At 49.0% G+C, this 21057-nt stretch overlaps 1 protein-coding gene across 1 annotated transcript; it reads right to left on the minus strand.

The window, feature by feature from the left end:
* Nucleotides 1-142: 142 nt before the first annotated feature.
* SDHB (succinate dehydrogenase complex iron sulfur subunit B) lies at nt 143-20953 on the minus strand. The gene is made up of 8 exons (XM_024554275.3): nt 20699-20953; nt 12086-12213; nt 8586-8671; nt 5992-6128; nt 5108-5224; nt 2341-2442; nt 931-1053; nt 143-374 (listed from the first exon to the last, which is right to left on the minus strand). Exons 1-8 carry the CDS (start codon nt 20768-20770, stop codon nt 297-299), a joined length of 843 nt encoding a protein of 280 aa, XP_024410043.1. The 5' UTR covers nt 20771-20953; the 3' UTR covers nt 143-296.
* Nucleotides 20954-21057: the final 104 nt, after the last annotated feature.

Raw genomic sequence — 21057 nt, forward strand, 5'->3', positions numbered from 1 at the left:
GGCTCCATGCTTGGACACCTGTACCCCACTCCACTGTAACCCCAGCGGCTCAGTTCTGGAGTCCTGGACCCTCTTCAAGGAGAAGGACCCCTCCTTCTGCACCTTCTCGTTCTTCTGCAGCAAGTAAAAGGAGCAGGCACGGTTTTTTGTTAATAAAGTAAAATAACATTTATTATTTTTAAAATTTTTATTATACATGCTGTAGTCATGGAAAATCAAGACCTTGAAGGAACTCAAATTAGATATAAATTATGTTCAGCTGAGCTGGTTACAAGCCACGTTCAGCATCAGAACGGTTAAGCTGAAGCTTTCTTTTCCTTGTAGGTTGCCATCATTTTCTTGATTTCAGCAATAGCTTTCCCTGGATTCAGCCCCTTGAAAAAGAGAAACAAATTAATACCCAGTGACAGTGAAACTGAATGTAAAAAGTCCACGACCTTGGGCAGGCCTCCTCCCCAAGCTGGCACAGTGTCAAAGCCAAGTGGATGCAAAGCAGGCCCTTTAAAACCCAGGGGCCTGGGCTAGGAGCTCTCTCCGGTCTCTACTTTCAGACAATTACGATGGCTCTCTCTCTGGCAAGGGGCCAGTCTGGCTTTATCCCTGCTGGTGGGGCTCACTGCAGCAGGACAACGAGCCCAGGGCAGAGCCGTGCTCTCCGAGGGCTCGATGTTGTCTAGGAGAGAACACCTCTCCTGCAAGTACAGCTGGTGCCAACACTAGCCAGACATCTCTGAAGGTTTTACCCGCTGCCACGATCTCTAACTTATCGGAAATCAGCCTGTGTAAGCTCTCAAAGGTTGTTTGGAACAAGCTCTGGTCCTGCTCCTGCTTGACTGATCAAGTGTGCTCTCTGCCAACTGCCTCTTCACGAGCAGGCCACAGCCGCCATCGCGGTTCCCGGGCAGAGCTGAGGGCATGAGCTCCGCGTACCTTGGGACAGGTCCTCGTGCAGTTCATGATGGTGTGGCAGCGATACAGAGAGAAGGGGTCCTGCAGCTTGGCCAGGCGCTCCTCCGTGAAGTCGTCTCTGGAGTCGATCATCCAGCGATAGGCCTGGGAACCAGGGACTGATTAGCTGTGCGGTCAGCTTCAAGGGCCAGAGCTGCCCTCTGGTTCAGCTCAAAGCTCCAGGAGCGCAGGAGAAAGGGGATTCTCTCGCCTCGATGCCCTTTCTCTACACTCTTTAATTCTTGCTGTATTTCAAGGAAAGGCTCCCAACTCTTTTGAACTCTTCCTGATTAATGATCCCACAAACCTCTGAACCACTGTGCACCTGGTACCCTGGTGCTTAATTATATGGATTCAGGCATCGTCCTCTAATTATTAAGTTGCTCATTAGCTTCCTGTCAAGATTATGAATTAGTGAAGACAGGGGCTGTGTCACATGACTCTTCACCTGTCTTCACTGCACCTACTCACTGTCTCTGAGTAAACTGATGACTTCCCAGACCTGTCTAGAGATAATACTTGCTTCATTGACTGATTCTTTTAATTAGCATATCCACCCCGGGGGCCTGAGGCCAGCTGGAAACGGAGCTCTGGCAGTGTCCTGGGAGAGCTGCTCCACCTCCCCACAACTCGGGGTCCCTGGCGCAAGGGCCAAGTATGACCGTGCCTCATCATCAACCTCCACCGCAGCTGGGAATCAATACTGCGAAACGGACACACAGCCACGCAACTTCTCTTTCTGTGGGAAAATGAGACACGAGGGGCTGTTTTCTGAGTTGCTTAAGAGTCTGTGGAAAGCACTGACCACAAATCTAAGGTATAAACTTTCTGGGAACAAAGACAGTGACTTTCTTTGCAGGGAACCATTCATATAGTGAAAGGCAATGAAAAGTGATACCACGTTATTTTCTAAGCAACCCCCAAACCCAGCAGTCCGCACTTCCGTCAACCTGGAAACAGTTTCCAACCTGACAGCTGGGCAGTGGCCCCTCAACACCACTACTCTCCCGCCTGCTTGCACGTTAAAAATCCCACGAGTGGGAGGTGGGGAGCCACGACAGATGCAGTCTGGGGAAAATGGGCAAGTGGCTAGGTAAGAGCCAGCGGCACAGGAAACACATTTCAAGTATGTACAAGCGATGGTCTGCCAGGCAGCACTGGCCACCCCAGGTGGGGCCCTCCCCACACAGAAACAAAGGCATTTTGCAGATAAAGCCTTAGACTTACTGAAACAAGTGAAGACAATGTAATCTATGATCTTGTTTGTAATGGATGCAAATGAAGGAAGCCATCCTCCCTTAGAATGCCTGGCTTCTAACGAGATAGTGTGTGCTTGGATTTCTGGATGCTTGAAGTTCCAATTTTTCTTAAAGCAATTACGGAGCACGTTACCTGCATAAGAACCGCAGGTCCCAAATACTTGTCTCCATTCCACCAGTAGCTAGGGCAGCTGGTGCTGCAGCAGGCACAGAGGATGCACTCGTACAGCCCATCCTGTGTGGCGAGAGGAGGAAGGGCAGTCAGGAACATGGGACTCAAGCGCCTTGTCCACCCTTAGCTGACAAATGTGATGTTTGGGGTCAGAGCAAGAACAAAATGCCCACTCGCATGTGAATTTTTTTGGCAATATCCTTGGAGTGATTTGCAGAGACCTACTAGAGTCATAAAAAAGATCTTGGAATTGGGATGTAAACATTTGCTGGTTTAGAGCCTAGTATTGAAGTCCATGTACAATGTACTTGTCTTTTAATCAATAACCCTTCTCTGATCTAAAGAAAAAAAAAAATGAACATAAACATGAAAAACAAACCCAAAACGTACCACCTAGAATGCAGTCTCGGAGAGATGGAAAAGGCCCCGGGTGCCGAGGTGCCTGGTAGTCCACACCAGCCTCTGCCCCGGCTCAGCAGAGGAGACGGCAGGTTTTCAGTGGGAACCAACCTCATCCTAAGTAACAGCCACTCGCACTGAGCACCGTGTGCTTTGATTATCACAACAATTCCATCGGAGCCCCACTTCACAGGGAAGGCACCGGGGCTCCGAGAGGTTGGGCCATTTGCCCACGGTCACACTGCTGTGTAGCCGAGCTGGGGTGCGGCCTAGGCAGCCTGCCTCTGGAGTCCCTACTCCTTACCACCTGCCACGCTGACTTTATCTGCCCAAACAGCTCTACCACACTGGACTTCCAGATTTTAGGGACAGAAACATATTACAGGCAGGAAAACCGAGGGGCACACTGACATCTGAACTGATAGATGACACAGAGCTGATGTCCTGATTGTAACCGTGAAACTTCAATAAAATCTATGTTCTATGTTCAGGCAGCTGGTAAGAGTGTAAACTGGCCCCACGGGTTTGGAAGGCATAAGGTAGCAGGGTTAAGAGTCTTACTTATAGTCATATTCTTTAGTCTACGTGTAGAAGAAAATCTAACAAGAAATTAGAATTTCTGGGATAGAACTTGAAAGATAAAGATGTTTGTCTAGCCTTATTTGTGTAGGAAAACATAAAAGGAAACACTCTCACTGTTCAACAGTAGTGGGGACGGTTGAGGAGTACAGGACGCACACCCCTGAAGCAACGGAAAGCAAAGTGTAAGCTGATGCTCCCGAGGTGCTTTTAAGAACAGGGAGAGTGCTCACAATAGCAAAAGGGAGGAAAGCGAATACAAAAGCATATTTACGTTTTGACGCCAGCTACATAAAATGTGACGTAATGTAAAAAAGAACCAAGGTGGTTGTCAACAGAAGTTATCTTTGGGTGCTGGAATCACAGATTACTTAAAAATCAGTTCTCTGTGTTTTCCGGGTTATCTATAATGAGCGTGATGGCTTTTAAAGGCATGAAATAAGTTACTTCAGCATTTGGATTTAAGGATGGGAAAAATCTAAGTAAATGAGTGGATTTTTATTATCCGGAACCCTCGCTCAGGGGAACCCTTCGTTCCCTAATGACGTCTACCAGCCACAAGCTCCCAGGGGCGAGAGAGGTGACCAGGTGGGCCAGAGTGGCCAGCTCAGGCTTGGGCGCTGAGTCAGACTCCCTGGGAGTTAGAAGCGGGGGGCGGAGCTATGTGCTGAGAACAAGAGACTCCTGGAAGAGGACTCAGCTACTCTGACTCACCTCACTGGGCTGACCCTGGTGGGCTCCCTGTCACAGCCCGGCAGCCTTAGCAGGGCTCTCCTTTTAAATGTTTTATGGGGAAGAGGAGAGGGGCTAAATATTCCCCAAGACCCAGAAGGCAGAATTTACTTATTCATTCACACAACTAGTGTTTATTGATGAAATAACATGCGCCAGGGTCTTGGGGCCCAGGAAGGGTAAGACACGGTCCCTGCAGTGTAGGGCCTGTGCTGTGCTCAGTCTGCTGACAGAGGGCGTGTGAAGGGCTCTCCCAGGAACAGGGCTGCACCCGGGAGCACACGAGGTGGTGACCATCACGCGGCACATGTCCTTGGCCCCACGCAGATACACTGTGGGGACCGATCTCCGCTGGCAACCCTCCCGCTTCTCTTTCTCACAAGTGTTCGGGGGTGCGCACGCAATCAGACCCGCCGAGAGGAGGCAGAAGTGATACAAGACAAGGAGACCGAGAACTTGATAGTAACCCCTCACTTTCAAGGTCTCCCGAGCCTGTGCACAAGAAGGCAACTCTGAGAGAGTGAGAAGGCAATGCAACCACCACCAGACGCTGGTGCCAAAGAACATCCAGGTCCCAGTCCCAGTTTACCCATTAACTATTTCATTCCCACCTATAAAACAGGGAGGTGGCAGACTGCAAGCTACAGTGTGTTTTATTTGCCCACGGTGTTAAGGTGCAACACTGACTCAGGTACCAATTTTTACAGATGGGCAATTCCCATGCTGGTTTCGTTAGGCAAAGACCACGTGGCAACATGGTGAAACAGCTTGCTCCTCAGGCCACAGGCACCCAGCTCCCAGTCTGCTCTAGGCCTGGCATGCGCCCACACTACCCACTGGCCCAGAGAGGATGGGTGTCCGATCCTGGATGGATGCTTCTGAAGTTCCTTCCCGAGTTACACAAAATTGTCTGCATTACCTCAGGCTGCTACCCACCCCACCCCTGTATGACACACTCCCTGGAAAACAGTTTTGCAATGAAATCCCGCAAACCAAGACAATAAATGGGGGTAATGACCAGTTTCTCCCGATCTTCTATGGACTGCAGGTACTGCTGTTTGCCTTCCTGGGACTCATCCTTCTTCTTCAAATAGGGCTCGATGGATTTGTACTGGGCATAGAAGTTGCTCAGGTCCTGAGGGGAAGAGGAAGAGGGTCAGATGCCACCCTCACCTTAGCTTTCTCCTTTACCCCATTTCTCAGCCTAGTTTCCTGCCCTATGGTGGATAAAAGTCAGACTCTCTTCCTTTGGTGGGGATACAAAAAAGATTCAGAAAGCAGACATGGCTGCAATACTAAGTGTGGTTAGGGAATCTCTGCTTCGCCCCCTTGGGAAACCTTCCGGTCAAGTACAGGGAGGTAGAAATGAAAGTAAAATGTGTAACAACTGTTGCTTTCCCAGTTGGTCTCTTCCACATGAATTCTTTGTAGTTATGGCCAAATTCTTCGTTTCTGGGACTGTTCCAATTCTGTGCCCTGTTATTCCCTAACAACCTTCACCAAACGAGCTGCTGGAAGATCTTCCAGGCGTATTTATCTTCCAATATTCAAACTGCTTAAATTCAAACAGAAAAACAGCCTGCCCTGGCTGGTGTGGCTCTGTGGATCGAGTGCCGGCCGGTGCACCGAAAGGGTGCCGGTTTGATTCCCAGTCAGGGCACATGCCTGGGTTGTGGGATGGGTCCCCAGGTGGGAGCATGTAAGAGGCAATTGATGGATGTTTCTCTCACACATTGATGTTTCTCCCCCTCTCTTTATCCCTTCATTCCCCTTGAATTGAAAGAAAAAAAAAAAGAACAGCATAACTTGAACACCCCTCCCCCCTCCCCCGGCAGATGACATGGTGGGAAGCAGGGAGGGAGGGAGGGAGGGACAGAGGGAGGAAGCGGTGCAGAAACTCACAGGAACGAGATCCTTTATCACATACATATGTGGAAGAGGGTAGATTTTGGAGACTTTGTTGAGGTTGGTGTCGATCCTTCGGGTGCAAGCTAGAGTGTTGCCTCCATTGATGTTCATGGCACAAGAGCCGCAGATGCCTGGGAGACAAAACCATCGACCGCGTCCTCACCCGGGTGCAGAGCCTCTCATCCAGCCGCGCACGCTTTCCTGTGGACTGCCGTCGGTCACTCCGCCCTCTGGAGCGGCGCTGGCAGGCAACACACCGGTGGCAGAGGGGCCGGTTGCCTTTCTTTCTTTTCCTCATCCTTCTTGCCTAGAATGCAGATCTAACGGCTGCAGTTCCAAAGCCCATTCTGTGACTGTGAGGCAACCTGAGGCTGGATGGTACTGGAGAAGGACAGAGGAGCCTGGGACCCAGCTGGTATCATGGAATTCCCAACACCAGTCCTAGCTCTATGCTTTATGTATTTTGAGAAAAATCAGCCTCTGTTCTTTAAAAAAGCCACTGCCTCTGGCCATGGGCCCCCATCTCTGACCTTGGAAGCCACTGTCATCTGAACTCAAACTCTAAGACATACAGCACCCCAAAACAAATCGACGTTGTCTCGGCCATCCGCAGGCTGAGGCCTGGGTAAAGATCGCCCAGAGGCAGCTCTTGTTTCATCGTCTCCACAAAACGAGCAGCGCGGTGCTGGCCCTGGCGGCAGGAAACCCACAAGCTGCCTGAGCACCGACTTTCCAAGGAGAATGATGAACTGACGTGAGACCAAAGCAAAGCAAACCCAGCAAAAATGAGGTGCTGACCGAGGGAGGGGCCCTGAAACGAGAATTTCCTTAGCCTGGACTCACTTCCCGTGCATGGCAATTTCCTGGGTATTTTAGAGTTTAAAAACGATTGTGCAATGTAAACCCGGAGTACCACTTCTCTGAAGCTGCATTTTGATCACCAGGCCAGAGAAATGTGACTTCTGGTGAAACACGCACTGCGTCGCCACTCTGTAGGAAGACTCCCCCTCTCCAGTAAGCCCTCCAGGAGTGAGAGGACACTCAGACCTCTTCTGCTCTTCAGGTCGTAGGCAGGTACTCAAGAGACTGAATATTATCAATATATTTATGTATGCCTGGCACTCAACTGGATCAGTACGTTTTTGTAAGAAGTGGTATACAATTAAAAAAATAAATCCAGTGAATCTTCTTGTAAAAAGGCTCCCTTGGGAATTCTCTTAATAAGCAGTAAGGGAATAAAAAGGAGTGGCAATCAGTATCATTCTGCCCCATATATTTTAGTCCGGATGGGCCACACCTTATGTTCTTGGCTCTGAAAGGGTCTTATGGGGAAAGGTTACTGAAAAGCACCCATATTCCCTGTGTTGTCAGGATTTATGTGGGGAAGGCTGGTGTTTAATCACAGCAGAATGTTCCCTGAACAGCAGGGCTCAGACAAGCTGTGGTAATAACTGTCAGCATTTGCTACATTAAATCCAGTCCTGGAAGATGAGCTGACTCAAAACAGATGTCTTAAAAATAGGACTTTAAATGCTTGAAATGCACAGCAGAATAAACACAAAAAGCGATGGGCCAATATCTATGGTGACTTTTCCCTTTTGAAAGGTTATTTTAGGAAGAAAGTTCAATCCCAGCCCTTGGTCCTGGCCCACGCTACGCTGCTTTGGTTTTATCCCAGGTTTTCTAAGCCGGAGCGGACTGTACTGCTTAAACTTGCAGTTCTGGCATCTGACAACTCTGGCTGACTTTCAGCTTCCCAACTCACTACCTATGTGCCCCTTTGGAAGTCCCCTAGCTTCCCTGGGCCTCAGTCTGTCTGTACCCGGGGGTGAATACTCAGAGCCCCGTCTCTCTCAGAGGGGGCCTGGCCCACAGACTGTGCTCCACGGCCATCGTGGCAGACGGCCTTCATGGCATCCCTGCGTGATTTCAGCCACGTCTGAGTGCTCCTTGAACGATTGTTTAGGAGTTTTATTTAAATCAGATCATTTTTACTTAAATTCATACTGAAAAACCAGTTACACCTCCGCTACTCTCGATAGTAATCACATTTTTCTAGTGTGTGAATAAATACATAGCTATTAAAGTAAGATGTGTAGGTGAGCACACTGCCTGAAATCAGCTCCCTTGGCACGAGCAGCACACTTTGGACATGCTGCTCCCTTCCAGAACATTCCTACTGAGCACCTGCTCTTTGCACAGGTAACGCTGGGAGCTGGAGGTGGGCACACACGCCTCCCCTGTGGGATGAATGTTAACTGTGCATAAGCCCCCGCTAGCTGCTCTGCACTGCCCCCTGATAACCGGCCAGCTAGTGTACCTGAGCTAGTCCGCGCAGGTCGCAGCAGCTCTCGGGGACCGCCAAGTGCAGCAACCACGTGACAGAAACCTCCCAAAGGAAACCAGAACTTGTACCACAGTTAAAATTTCTGACATTTACCTAAAAAAAGGAAGTGCACTGAACAGCAAGGTCCCCTGGCAGAGCCCTGCAGCTGTTCTCTAGGTATTTCTGTCAGTTCTGGCCAGCCCAGGCCTCTTGGGAACCAGAGTGTCAGTGCGCAGGACTTAACAGGGAAGGAAGTGCTTACCTTCTCTGCATGATCTTCGGAAGGTCAAGGTAGAATCAATTTCATTCTTAATCTTGATTAAAGCATCCAACACCATAGGACCGCATCTGACCAACAAAAGACCCAGATGTATTTATGTGAAGTTCACTCTCTCTACACTTTTACCATAATCTGATGGATGAGACATCTGCTTATATCAGCTGCTTTTATTATCCGTTGGGCCTTCACACTTTCCCCCAGAGTTTTATTTTTGCGCATTCTTACACATTGAGTCCTGCAGAGTTCTCTTTTGGAGATCGCACTGAATGTACACTTCCAGGAAATAGAAAGCTAAAGGAAAAGTATTTAGGTTAAGAAACAACTTCCATGTAGTGGCAGTTCCTGTTTTCCCCTTCTAAAGCTCCCTGCAAAGCTTTCCCAAATAGTTTACTTCAAATTAAAAAAATTTTAGAATCCAGACAGTAAGTGGCTTTCAATGGCTCATTAATAATAATAATAATGCATAACCATAACAGAAAACACAGTACAGAGAGTAACAGAACATAAACCACCCACGGTCCCCTAACCCAAAGCACCGGGTGTCCCATGCACGCGGGGGGCAGCGACAAGGTGAAAGGGCAGCAGCCCTGGCCTGGAGCCCAGAGTGTAGGCCTGATGTCTGAGAGCCTGGCCTGAACCTGGATGGGGTGCTTCCTGGGCTACAGGCCAATCACTCAACCAGCTTCCCATCTATAGAGCACAGAGAGCGGCACCCGCACCTCACAGGACTGCTGCAGGCGAGTGCACACGCGGGGGAACGGACAGGAGAGGACTGGCCACCGCCTGCATTTACTTTGACAATGACTGTCCTCACGGAGAGACTTGATTCTATGAGAGTGGCTTCCTGTCTCTGAGCCTCCGTTTTTTAAATCTGTAAAATGGAGTTAATACTGTATCACAGGGTTATAATGAAGATTAAATAAAAACATGCAATTTTTATGTTGAGCACACAGAAGTGCTCAAAAAAACTTATTTCCTGGTTGCACTCGATTTCTCTCAGGATTTTTCTACGCCTGAGATTTAAAAAATATGCCCCCTCCTCAAATATCCATTAGCATTGTCTGTATTTCTTTTCCCCTGGCTTTATAGAGATAAAATCGACAAATAACACTGTGTAAATTTAAGGTGTATGACATGATAACTTGATATATGTGTAAACTGTGAAATGATGAGCACAATAAGGTTAGTTAACACATTTGCATTGTCTATATTCCTATCAGCAACATGCAACACCCTTTTCACTGTACCTCTGCCAACAATGGAGACTGTAACCTTTAAAACCTCTGCGGTCCTGAGAATGGAGGTGTTATTATCATCAGTGTTTGGAAATCTTCGAATACTAACTACAGCGGTTGAGTATTTGTCATGAATTCATTACTTTTTCTTCACTCACCAGTTACTCATTGCAAATCTTCTCTAGCCAGGTTCCCTTCTAGGTGCTGGAGACACACCAGAGAACAAAACAGATGGGACTTCCGGTCCCCTAGAGGGTCCCTCCTAGTGGACTAATTCCAGTGGACTCATTCTAGTGGACTCAGTCTGTGAATGTTCTTTGACTCTGTTTACTGAGGTCCTGAGACATTTCTTTTTTTAAAGATCTGAGCTTATTGTCCTGGCTGGGTAGTTCACTTGGTTGGAGCACTGTCCCACACACCAAAACGCAGGTTCGATCCCCGGCAGGGTGCGTACGGGGGGCAATAACAGATGGATGTTCCTCTCTCACAGTGATGCATCTCTCTCTCTCTCTCTCTCCAATCAATAAACATATCCTTGGGTGAGGATTAAACAAAAAAAAAAAAAAAAGAGCTTATCATCTTATAAAGGGAAAACTCTTCTGTTTCCTTCTATCTCTACTACTTGCTCCAAATACTTCACTTCTGGTCACCAAACATGTGGGTATTTTTCCCCATACTAAGAAATTCCGCAACACCAGCTGGGTGTCCCACACGTACCTCAGTTCTGACACTATGTACCTGGAGAGAAGCATCAGATCCCAGAGGCTGAGGACTGTCCCACAAGACTACCCTCCCTCCCCACCCCTCCCCCTCAGATGCCAACAGCAAGTTCAGGCTGTCATCTGTGCTTCTGACAAAATGGCTATAACTTGGAGATTCTCATGACCCTGTCCTTGGGCTTGATAATTTGCTACAGCAGTTCACAGAAATCAGAAACAACACTTTACTTACCAGACCGCTGGCTTATTATAAATGGATACAACTCTGGAAGAGCCAATGAAAGAGCTGCGCAGGACAAGGTGGGCGGGAACGGAGCAGCACTTCCACGCCTCTCTGGGTAGGCCACCCCTCCAGCCCTCCGCGAGTGGACCAACCCAAACTCTCTGAGAAATCCTGCACTTCGGGGATTTTTATGGAGGCTTCATTACACAGTCACGACTGACTGCATCATTGGGCACTGGTGACGGAGTCCACCTCTAGCCCCTCTTCCCTCCCAGGTCGGGGTGGGGCTGAAAGCGCCACCCCTCTAATGACAAGGCTGGTTCCCCTAGCAACCAGCCCCTATCCTGGGGCTGGAAAGGGGCTTGTCAGGAATAACAAAAGACACTCATTTCACTACTGTTATTTTTCTGGAGCTATTTCAGTATCTGGGAACAAAATAATATGTTCTTTATAACAAAAGATGACCCTATAGGCCTTATCCCCTTTGGCTGCCTACAAAGATCCTGAAAAGAGGGAAATGATGGGAAAAGAGTGGCTCAGAGAGAAGTGGTGTGAAGGACTCAACCGCCGCTGCTGGCTGTGAAGATGGGCACGAGGAGCCACAGGCAGCTTCCGAAAGCGGGAATGGCCCTCAGCCCCTAGCTGACACGGCAATTAGGGACCTGGGTCTCACGGCCAGGAGGAGCAGTATGAAGAACAGAAAATGGATGCTCTCTCGGTCTTCAGAAAGGAACACAGCCTACTGCTGCCTCTATTTTAGTCTGATAAGCCCATTACTGACTTCAAACCTATGAACTGTAAGGTATCTATGTTGTTTTAAGCTACTAAGTTTGTGGTGATTTGTTATGACAGAAAACTGATACATCGGTATGGATAGTGTTCAGTGTTTTAACTATAGTCTTGTCTTGTCCTACCACCATTCCAGCCAGGTTTCTGGTGCTTACGGTTCATTACTCTACAGCACACAGGTCCACACACATAAGACTACCGTGAAAACATCCAGTACTCTCCACTTGATGCTGCGTTAAATGACTTCACACACTATGCACAGAGCCACCGCTGCCATGATTCCTGGAAATTGGTCATGCTTTGATTTGGGGGAAGAAAAAGAATTCTGTAAAAGTTATTTTTCTTGCTACTATCTTTATGAATCAGGCAACCACCTCATTCCTGTTTCAAAAAGAGGATACATTCCAGAGCCACCGATGATGGTAGTTTTAAACTTTCCAGGACGTGAAAAGCACGTCCCTGAGTCAGAAGAGCTCACCTTCGCTTATCAAATGCCCAGCTTGCAGCGATACTCACTTATTCAAGTCAATCTCGTACGTCTGCATACGAGGCTTATCTCCCGTTTTGTCTGGGTCCCATCGGTAGATGGCAAACTTCTTGATGCGGGGAGCTGCGGCTGCAGCTGTCTGCGCCCCTCGGCAGGCCTAACATTCACAAAGTTCACAAGAAGGAAAAAAATATTAAAAATGCAAGACAAGGCCTCGTACTTCGCTGCACCATAAACTGCAATACTGGGTACAAACCCACACATCACCGACACAGTCTTCTTGGAAAAGGCAGTCATCCAACATTCAACAAATACTAAGCATCTATCATATGCCAGATGTGCTAATTCATACTAACTTTTAAAGCCACCATTTATTACTGCCAGGTACTACATTGAGTGTTTTATATGAAGTACTCTACTGAATCTGCATTTTAATACTGTTGTTTTTATGGCTCACCTGAGGATATGTTTATTGATTTGAGAGAGAGGAAGGAGGGGAGAGAGAGCGAAATACCGATGTGAGACAGAAACATCGACCGGTTAACTCTCGCACATGCCCCCACACAGGATCGATCCCGCAACCCAGGTATGTGCCCTGACCGGAAGTCAAACGTGCAACCCTTTGGTGTATGGGACAATGTTTCAAGCAACTGTGCCACCCGGCCAGGGCTCGATCTGCATTTTAAAGATGAGAAAAATGAGGCTCAGAGGTCGAGCTATGGGCCCACGGTTACAGAGCTGAGGAGTGGAGACAGGCCTGGAATCCAGGTCTGTCTGACCCCAGAACGCATGTTCCTAAGGCACTGTACTACCCTAGCCAGCCGGGAATATGCTCAGGCCTCTTCTTGGTGCTGTCTTCTCCGTACGTCCTAAACTCCTTGAGGGCGTGCACCTCGGTGTTCTCCGGAGAGAGAGAACCACCAGTGCATTAGTATACACGCATACATACGAATGTATGTACACATGCATAGATGAAAAACAGGTTTGTAGTAAGGAATTGGCTCATGTCATTATGCAGGACAACACACCCCAAGACCCCAGGAGAGCCAACGGTGTAGAGCCAGTCCAAGCCTGGAGGCCTGGGGGCCAAGAGGGCGGACGACACCGTTCCAGCCTGAGTCTAAAGGCAGGAGCAGACGGGACGCCACAGTTTGACAGCTGTGGGACAGGAGGGACTCCCTCTCGTTTGAAGGGAATAAAAGGGAGTTTGTTCCAGTCAGCCCTTCCCCTAACTGGGTAAGGGCAGGCTCTCTGCATCCCTGTTTTTCGATGTGAATGTTAAGCTCAGCCACAAGCACCCTCACAGAAACGCCCAGAATGATCGGACCCACTCTGAGCACGCCACGGCCCAGTCAGGCTGACGCAAAGAAGGGGCCTTCAGAGCCCCTTACACTTCAGATCTCCCAGCGCGCCTGGTCCAGGCTTTTGCTTATAGCAACGCAATCCATGGTTAGGAAATATAGAAGAAAAGAGCAAAAATTGAGCGTTATTCTAGTGTAAAAATGTGGTTTAGTTTAAACGTACCTTAAAAGGCTGCACAGTGCAACCTATATCAAGCCATTAAAAATAAAACAGAGACACCCCCGAGTCAGGAGCCCCGCTGTCCCCACCCCATAGCGCCTGCAGCCCTTTCCCACTTGGCAGAGACCACACCAGGTCCTCTAAGTTTCTGCTGAGGTGGAGGGAGGGGAGGGTCCTGTCAGTCCAAAGAGCACGAACAAGCCAACCCCCATGTTTACATAGAAAAATTCAGGCTAGCTAATTCCTTTATAAACTGTTAAAGAAAGCAAAATCTCTGACGGTTAATTGCTATTACAAGAAAGTAGCCCTGGCTGGTGTGGCTCAGTGGATTGACTGCCACTGGTTCGATTCCCAGTCAAGGCGCGTGCCTGGGTTGTGGGCCAGGTCCCCAGCAGGGGGTGCACAAGAGGCACCCACACACTGATGTTTGTCTTCCTCTCTTTCTCCCTCCCTTCCTCTCTCTAAAAATAAAGAAATAAAATCTTTAAAAAAATTTAAAAAATCTGTTAAAAAAAAGAGAAAATAATGCTGTTTGTTACTTGCTGGCCCAGAGTGCCCCAAATTAAGTGAAGCTGAAACTATAAATACCAGCCCTCAGTATGAAAGAAAATGAGAGTGAAGGTGAAGACGAAAGCTGTATTCTACCTCATCACCAAGCTGGCTAAGATCATTAGTAAAAGGAAAGTCATTTTTACAAACAAACTTTTTCCCCGAGGGACTCCATTTTAAAAACCGACAGGAACACTTGGCTAATGCCACCTTGTGGCATTTAAGAGAAAGTGGAGGAAGTGAAAAGAAAAGACTCCCCAAGACAGCTAACAGCAACCTTTTGCTTGCTTAGTGCCCCCCAATCTTTTGGGTTCTGGTGAGATTTAACGAGAAATAGTTATTTCAGACAGTCACGTGCCACTTAACGATGGGGGTAGGTTCTGGGAAATGCATCGTTAGGCTACTGTGTCCCCGAGCGAACACCACAGAGGCGCTCACACAGGCCCAGGTGGTGCGGCTCACCGCACACCCGGCTCTATGCTGCAGCTGCTGCTGCCAGGCTACAAGCCTGTACAACATGTTACTGCGCTGAATACTGCAGGCAATTGTAACACGGTATTTGTGTGTCCCAACATTGAAAAGGTACAATAAAAATACAGTATAGAAGATAAAAAATGCCCTGGCTGGTGTGGCTCAGTGGATTGAGTGCTGGCCTGTGAACCAAAGGGTCACCAGTTTGATTCCCAGTCGGGGCACATGCCTGGGTTGTGGGCCAGGTCCCCAGGTGGGGGTGTGCGAGAGGCAACCACACATTGATGTTTCTCTCCCTTTCTTTCTCCCTCCCTTCCCCACTCTCTAAAAATTAAAAAAAAAAAAAAAGAAAAAGAAATAATGCTGAGACCCCACTTACTCTTTACTCAATTTCCCTCAGTAGTTAACACTGTACAAAAAGTACAGCGTATCACAACCGGAACGTTAAGATTGAAACAGTCAAGGTGAGGAATGTTTCCATCACCACAAAGATCCCTAGTGTTGCTCTTTTATAGCCACGCCTCCCTAGCAATGAGAATCTGTTTCTATTTCCACAATTTTGTCATCTCAAGTCTGTTACAGAAATGCATCATCTAGTATGTAACCTTTTGGGACTGGCTTTTTCCCCATTCCCAAATTTTCCCAAATTTTTTCCCATTGGGGGGCATGATTCTCTGGAGATACAGCCACGCTGTCGTGTGCCTCAACAGTTGTTTCTTTTCACCACTGAGCAGTGTTCCGTGTTACAACGTGCCACGGTTTGCCATTCATCCGCTGGAGCACATCTCAGCTGTTTCCGGTTTTTGTCCATTATGCATCAGGCTGCAATGAACACTGTGGACAGGTTTCTGTGTGTTCCCTGGGACAAATGCCTAGGAGTGTAACTGCTGGGTTATACAGAGGCTGCACGTTTAGTTTGTTTAAAGAAACCACCACACTCTTTCTAGGGTGGGTGGTCACGGTGCTGAGGGAGGGGGAGGGGGAGGGGGGAGAGCGACAAAATGCCTTTTAAAAATACCTGTATAACTCCTTCAAATTTCTCACCTGGGGTTTTGGGGTTGTCGGCTCTGGTTCAAAGCCTGATTTAATAGTATCATCGGTGGGACACAGGCGTCTGGCTGGATCAAGCTCAGGTCACTCTCACAAAGCCTGTCGAAGAGGACCACGGTTCCCTGCCGTGCACCCTCACTCTAACACCTCTTTCTAACACTTAAATGCCCGCTCCACAGCCATGCTGCAGAGACAAACAGACCCTGACCAGACCACGCAGACCTTCCCAAACAGCGTTACGTTTATTTAGAAACCATTAGAGCAGCCTTATGAATGACGCAAGACAGAACCAATATAGAGTATCATAGGCAATCAATCCCAACATAAATTTTAGGGTACCCAAAGAATCACTATTTTTTGGAACAATTAATTTAAATTCATTCTGAGTTAAAAGTATAGTTTATACAACACTTGGAGAAGTTAAAGGGAGTAAGGAGAGAACACATGGAAATCAAAACGACCGGAGGAGGTTGTGGGTCTCCAAGTGATGGGGCTTTGCGCATCGTGAGGCCACACCAAAGTCGACCCACGGGGTTACGGCAGCTGTGATTTACAGAAAATCCCATGAATAGAGAAACCTGAAGGTTTGTTCCGCAGGTGTTCATAGCAGACACGACAGCAGCTTTCACTCACTGAGCTCTCGTCATGTGCCAGACGTTGTACTAAGTCGTCTCTATTCTCCACCACATCGCTGCAAGGACATGTTTATTATTCCCTAAGATCCCGCAGCAAAGAGCCCGGAGTCCCACACAGGTCACTGGACTCCAAGCCCAACCTGTTCGCTGCGATACCAGTGGTGAAAATGCCAATCCAAAATAGAACGACGCAAAGAGAGAATTTCTTTTCCCAAACAGACCCCAAAACAATGGAAGTTGTCACTCTCCCCCTACAACCAGCGAGACCCGAGTGGTAGATGTCCCGAACACACTCATTCCCTTATTTGTTCAATAAATAACTAAGGAGTGGCTACTATGTCTCAGGGATGATTCTAGACCTTGGGGGTCACGGACAGAACAGACATACATTCCCACCCTGGTGGAGCTTCCCCAGTGAGCAGGGGGTGGGGTACACACAACATCTCTAGTATGTCCAGCGGTGACACGTGCTTTGGAAGGGAGGAAAAGAAGGGGGATGGGGATTCTGGCTAAATTCTACAATTCGTAACGGGGTGGCCAGGGAAGACCTCGCTGAAAAGGTGACAGGTGAGCAAAGACCTGAAGGAGGTGAGTAAGCAAGACACACGCGTGCTCAGGGGAAAAGCCGAGCAGGCAGAGGGGCACGGAGCACGACGACCTTGCTTGAGGACTGAACAGGGCAGCTGGCGCGGCTGAGCGTGGAGTGAGGGGGACAGGAAAGGGACAGGAAGCGCGAAGTCAGTGGGAGAGCTGGATCAGGCAGGACCTCGTGAGGGTTTTAGCTTTTGCCCGGAGTAAGATGGGAAATCACCGAAAGGTTTTGAGCAGAGGAGTGACAAAGTCGGACAAGTTTTGAAAGAATCGTCTTGGCTGCTTCTGTTTTAAGAGTCAACTGTAGAGGCGTGAAGATGCAAGAAAAAACCGGGTTGAGAAAAAAATTGCAATAATCAGCCGAGAGACGATGAGAGCTCGGAGCAGGCTGGCAGCCATGGAAATGGTGAGAGGCGGTGAGTTTCTGAATGCACTTTGAGAAGGAACGCACCGGATTTGCTCACAGACTGAATGGAAGAATGAAGCAAAGGGCAAGGGTGGCGACCCCAGAGCTTTTGGCCCACGGCACAGGGAGGATGGAGTTGCCATCAACTGAGACGGGAGGAGCAAGTCTCTGTGCGTGGTGAGGGAGTGTGCGCGCCAGGATGTCGGCTTTGCTGTGTGACTAGCCAGCCATGCGGAGGTTCCCAGAACGTAACGGGTGGACAACTGCATCTGGAGACCTGGGGGGAGGTCTGGGCCGGGGACGTGAACTGAAGAGCCACCAGCACGGACAGGTCAATGGTATCGAAAGCCCGAGGACTGCATATAAAGAAACGGACTGAGAACGAAGCCCCAGCGTTAGATTCTGGGGCGATGAGGAGAAATCACTAAAGGGAAAAATGGCCGATGTACGAGGAGGAGCACCTGGAGGCTGGGATGTTCTGGAAGCCAGGTGGAAGAAGGGTTTTGAGGAAGGAGTGAATAGTGATGGATGCTTCAGAGAGAAAAAGCCTTACGAGAATTGAGAAGTGGCCACGGAAGGGACAAAGCCCAGGTCACTGGTGACCGGGACAGGAGCAACTTCAGTGAGGTGGTGAGGGTGGAAGCCTGGCTGGAACAGGTTCAAGAGAAAGCAGGAGATGAATTTTGGACAGCGAGCTGAGACATCTCATGAGTTTTTCTATAAAGATGAGTAGAGAAATTTTTTTTTTTTTTTTAAGCATGCTTGAGTGCTCCTGCTGTGACCTGAGAAGGAAAAACTGGTAACGCAGAGGAGAGGGGAGAGCTGCTGGACAGCGAGTGATCTCCGAATAAGAGACAGGATGCAGGAGCTGAGAGAAGGGCTAGCCACAGGGGTGCCACTGATCCCCCCACAGTATCACGGAGAAAAGGGGAGCACACAGGCAAAAGCAGGGAGGTGGACAAAATGTTGAGGCTTTTTTCTCTTGTTGCCTGTCTAGCAAGTTACTGTAAACCCACGACAGACGAGCATTCTTTAAAAGCATTTCGACTTCAATCTACAAAACTAATGAGCACTCAAGGCTGAGTGTACCTTTCTGGAAAACTTGGAAAAGATGAACTTCATAGTTTATAATTTAAGGAAGGAAGCAAGATAATCAACAACTGGACTGTACTGAGGAGGATGAGGGTGATTTATGCTGAACGTTGCTTGTCGTTCCTTTAGGAAAGATTCCTGAAGGAGCAGGATTGGGGCTAGAAAGAGCGGATCCCGATTCGGAGGCAGGAGAGAAAGGCGTGGAAACAGGAAGAAGGAGTGCAAGGAAGTCTGCGTACACCTGAGTAGAATAGAAGGTGCGGCCTCATTTCTGAAATGTGTGTGGCAAAGTTCAAATCCAAGCTCTACCACTTAGTAGCTGTGTGTCCTTTGGCAAATTAGTTAACCTCTCTGATCCCATTTCCTCTTTTGTAAAAGGGTAGGGATTATTAAAATCTACCTCATAGGACTAACTGGAGGGGTCAAGCTTCTAGTGTAGCCCAGAAAATAATTTCTGCTTTTCAACACGGGCCACACTACCAGTTTTTGCGTGACTCTGACCGGCAGGTGCGTGTCCTGAGCCCTGTCACTGCTAGGGGCACTGAGAGCCACAACGGAAAGTGGGCGGTACCTGCCCTAAAGTTCATAGTCTAGATGAAGAAATAAGGCAACGCAACCACCAGTTAATCACTTACGCGCAGAGCTGCGGCTCAGTGGTGCAGACTAATGCATAAGAGAAATTCCGGAGAGACATCCTACTGTGTCCTAGAGTCCTAGGAACCCGAGTGTCACCCACAGGTAACACACAAACTCATTACTGAATCTTTTCGCAGCGGTCCTTGTGGATGAGAAGGAACATTCCTACAAGGGGGTGGGGGGGAGGGACTCTTCTATTTTTCTGCCCTCAAGACGCCCTCCAATGGCCTCACCTGGAACTGCAACACTGACCTACGGAAACAGCCTCCACAACTCGTTCTGGGAAGAGGGACCTGCACTTTAGAACTCGCTCTCATTGGTGGGGCTCTCGAAACTTAGCGGCTTGCTCAGCAACTGTAAGGTCAATGACTATAAGGTAAACAAGGTCATGATCAGTCACCAATTCAATGCTCAGAACACATTATCCTGAGTCCCTGGTAGGCAGTCTGCTTCCTCTATTTCCCCTTTTCAGAAAGACTATAAAACGAACTTGTCCAAGTTCACACACAGCACTACAAGCACAGAGCTGGCATTCCAAGACAGGCCATGTGCATTGTGTTGTGCCGCTGGGGCAGGCGCTTAAAATGAAGGTTATTCTCGTGTGAGTGCAAGAAAGGCAGAGGAACAGATTCTTTTCGTGCGCCTTCCATGGGCCCAGATCTGTGCTAGGAGTTTCTCACGTGCTATGTTTAAAAACACTAGGTTTAGATCCTGGATCTACCAGTTCTTGGCCATGACACTCTCAGCAGGTAAAAAGTTCTTTCTGAAGCCTTGGTTTTCAAGTCTCTCAAAAGGAGGTATGAAGTTCTGCTTGCCCACCTTACCGCGGTGGTTGAGGAGCCCCGGGGAGGACACACTTGAAAACGGCTTGTAAATTCGCAGTCCCTTATATATGCAATGGCGATTCCCTGTCCTCTTCTAAACATTCCCACTCAGAATGCAGATCAGAAGGCTGTAGTTTCCTGACGACACACGAGGCGTGGGAAACCCATCACTGCACACGGAATAAAATACGATAGGGCAGTGCCACGCTCCCTACCTGTGTGATCCGTACCCAAACTCTGAGGTCGCTACTGTTACATGCCCTTTACAGGCGGGGACACCGAGAGGAGGACACTGCTTTAAGGAACCGAGTCTTTCCCGCAGCATCCCTAGCAGGAAAGGGTTCGGACCCTTCAGGGGACTGGACGTCCCTCATTTCTCCCTTCCCCTGCTCTGTCCTAAAAAATTCACGCCCTTTCCTTTCCAGTTCCGGTCCAGCCCCTCTTTACTGAGCCCCCAACCTTGCACCCTCTGAAAGAGTGACTCGCGTCCGGGTTCCCGTCCCTCTTCACACTCCCGCAGAGGCGGCAGTTTGGTGACAAAAAAAGGGCTTGGAGCCCAAATGTTTAGATTCGAGTTCTGCTGCCACCTGTCACTCACTTGCTATGTGACCTTGGACAATTCCAGTCCTTCTCTGAACTTCTTTTTTTCTTATTTCTAAAAATCGTCTTTGCCTCACAGGCTGCGACAAGGCTCAGGAGGATGACAGGGATGCTCCAGGCCAACCAAGAACACTGCGCAGGTGGGAGCGGTCTCCCCCTCTCTGAGGCCTTGCCCTGCGCTCCCTCCCCCTCCTCCGCGGCACCCTCGGTTCTAGGCCATCTCCTCGACCTCCGTGCCTAACCTCTCCTGGCGACCCCGGGGCTCACCTGCAGGCAGGATCCGCCAAGGGCTGTGGCCGGGAACCGGCGACTCAAGGACACTCTGGCCACCGCCGCCATCTTAGCTCCTGACGTTGAGCCCCACCCCTTAACCCCGAGGTCGCTCTCTGTCGGCGTCCCGCTGAGCTCAGAGGGGCCGAGCCAACGTCCACCCAAGATCCGCTAGTCGCGTAGACCTACAGAGAGGGAGACGGCTTCCGGCTTCCCGGGCGGGAGGACAGAAAGCAAAAAGTCAGTGAAAGCATGCGCAGTGGCGGTTGCTCCAGCGCATGCCCAGTTGGCCCTCCGCGTTTCCAAGGTGACCTTCCCAGGAGGGGGCGGAGTTAGAGCGGGAGGGCGGTAGAAGG

This window comes from Desmodus rotundus, chromosome 3 (assembly GCF_022682495.2).
Source record: "Desmodus rotundus isolate HL8 chromosome 3, HLdesRot8A.1, whole genome shotgun sequence".
NCBI lineage: Eukaryota > Metazoa > Chordata > Mammalia > Chiroptera > Phyllostomidae > Desmodus > Desmodus rotundus.